Here is a 1,819-nt window from a genome sequence, read left to right on the forward strand (position 1 = left end):
CCTTCTTGCCACCTTCTTGCCACCATCATGCCACCTTCTTGCCACCTTCTTGCCACCATCATGCTACCTTCTTGCCACCTTCTTGCCACCATCATGCCACCTTCTTGCCACCTTCATGCCACCATCATGCTACCCTCATGCCTCTATGTTTAATTTGACACAGAAGCCGGAAGCTGCTGCTTCTACGCCGTGGCAGGGTGGCAGGCATCATGTCTATGGTGGCAGGTGCCACAGTTTGAGCTCGATGGCCGCCTGCCGTTCCCCGGTCCGCCGCTCTCCACCAGAGGGCAGCATGGAGGCGGGACGCAGAGGAACAGAAGCAGAAGAAGAACCAGGAAGTGCAATCAAAGCAGATCAATAGCAGGTGGGTTCTGTCTTTTTTCTCGGTACCGTCTGTTGCTCCCGGTTCTGGTTCCGGTTTCGGTCAGAAAGCCGCTGTTTTTATTGAAGTAGAGCTTCAGGTTTTTTAGCATCTGAACTGAAACTGATGACGGACTGAGGTTGAGCTTCATGGCCGCAGCTGATTGGTCCCGATCAACAAACATGGCGGCTGCAGAACACAAACAACCTGCGTGTTTCACATGTTCCCTTTATAAACCTGCAAGAAAGCCGAGCATTAAAATCAGTTTAATGAACTTTCTGATAAGATTTGATCATTTTACATGCTTGAAGGAAAGGAGCGAATCTTAAGACATTGATGAATAACAATGAAAAAAATAAAATTTTCCAAGTGAAAACCGTCCTTGATTGTCTGAAAAAGCTTTAATATATATATATATATATATTTCTGCTGGACATGGGTCCAAAAAGTTTTATATTTACTGCATGAATTGAAAAGAATTTTAACCGTTAATAATAAAGGAGCATTTATTATTATAACCTCTATAAACTGTTGCTGATAGTCTGGAGTTGGAAGGAATCAGTAAAACTTAGAAAACTGCTTTTTTTTTTCAACTGAGATGAAGAAGATTAATAATAAATCAATTTGTGTGGTTGACACCCACAAACTGTGAGTCTACCAACCGAAGCTCCTGGTTCCAGATGTTAAACATTTAACCCTTTTTGAGGAGTAAGAGGAAGAAAAGAATCCTGCTCCTCAGTGGAACCTGTCCCCAACCGGATCTGACCTCTAACCTCCACGACTCTGCAGGAGCTGCTCCACCAATATGGCTGACATCCTGCAAAATGTTATGGATCACGCAGTCGCTGTCGCACGGAAAGCTGGAGAGGTGAGACATCCTTACAAAGATCTTCGCTGGTGTAGCGGGTCGGGTTCCAGCGAGGAAACCGACCCACTAGAACCCACTGAGGGCGCTGAAGCTGGAAACCATTTTTGAAATGATTTTTGCACCAAATGTTGTTCTGATGTGTTGGATCATATTTGATCAGGTGAACTGGATCTCGTTTTGACCAGGTGGTGCGTGAGGCTCTGAGTGATGACAGGAAGGTGATGACGAAGAGCTCAGCCGTTGATTTAGTCACTCAAACTGACCAGAAGGTGGAGCATCTCATCATCCAATCAGTGAAAGAGAAATTCCCTCAGCACAGGTATGAAGCTCCGCCTCCCAGCATGTTGAATCAGCTCCATGGACCTTCTGGGGTTGGCACCTTTGCTCCATCTTTAGAAAACCTTTTGCGTCTTTTATTGGCAGGTTCATCGGGGAGGAGTCTGTAGCGGCAGGTGAGCCGAGCCTCCTGACTGATGATCCCACCTGGATCATCGATCCCATCGACGGAACGACCAACTTCGTTCACACGTGAGTTTATTTCATCCCACTCATCTGTCCAGGGACAGCAGTCTGATCAATGACGTGATAGT

The 1,819-nt window shown here is 46.2% G+C and overlaps 1 protein-coding gene across 1 annotated transcript; it reads left to right on the forward strand.

The window, feature by feature from the left end:
* The first annotated feature begins 271 nt into the window (after window positions 1-271).
* On the forward strand, window positions 272-1,798 carry LOC103460853 (inositol monophosphatase 1-like). Its single transcript, XM_008403177.2, has 4 exons — window positions 272-364; window positions 1,151-1,229; window positions 1,415-1,548; window positions 1,653-1,798. The coding sequence occupies exons 2-4, from the start codon at window positions 1,167-1,169 to the stop codon at window positions 1,759-1,761; spliced, it is 306 nt and encodes a 101-aa protein (XP_008401399.1). The 5' UTR covers window positions 272-364; window positions 1,151-1,166; the 3' UTR covers window positions 1,762-1,798.
* The last annotated feature ends 21 nt before the right edge of the window (window positions 1,799-1,819 follow it).

This window comes from Poecilia reticulata, unplaced genomic scaffold, assembly GCF_000633615.1.
Source record: "Poecilia reticulata strain Guanapo unplaced genomic scaffold, Guppy_female_1.0+MT scaffold_310, whole genome shotgun sequence".
NCBI lineage: Eukaryota > Metazoa > Chordata > Actinopteri > Cyprinodontiformes > Poeciliidae > Poecilia > Poecilia reticulata.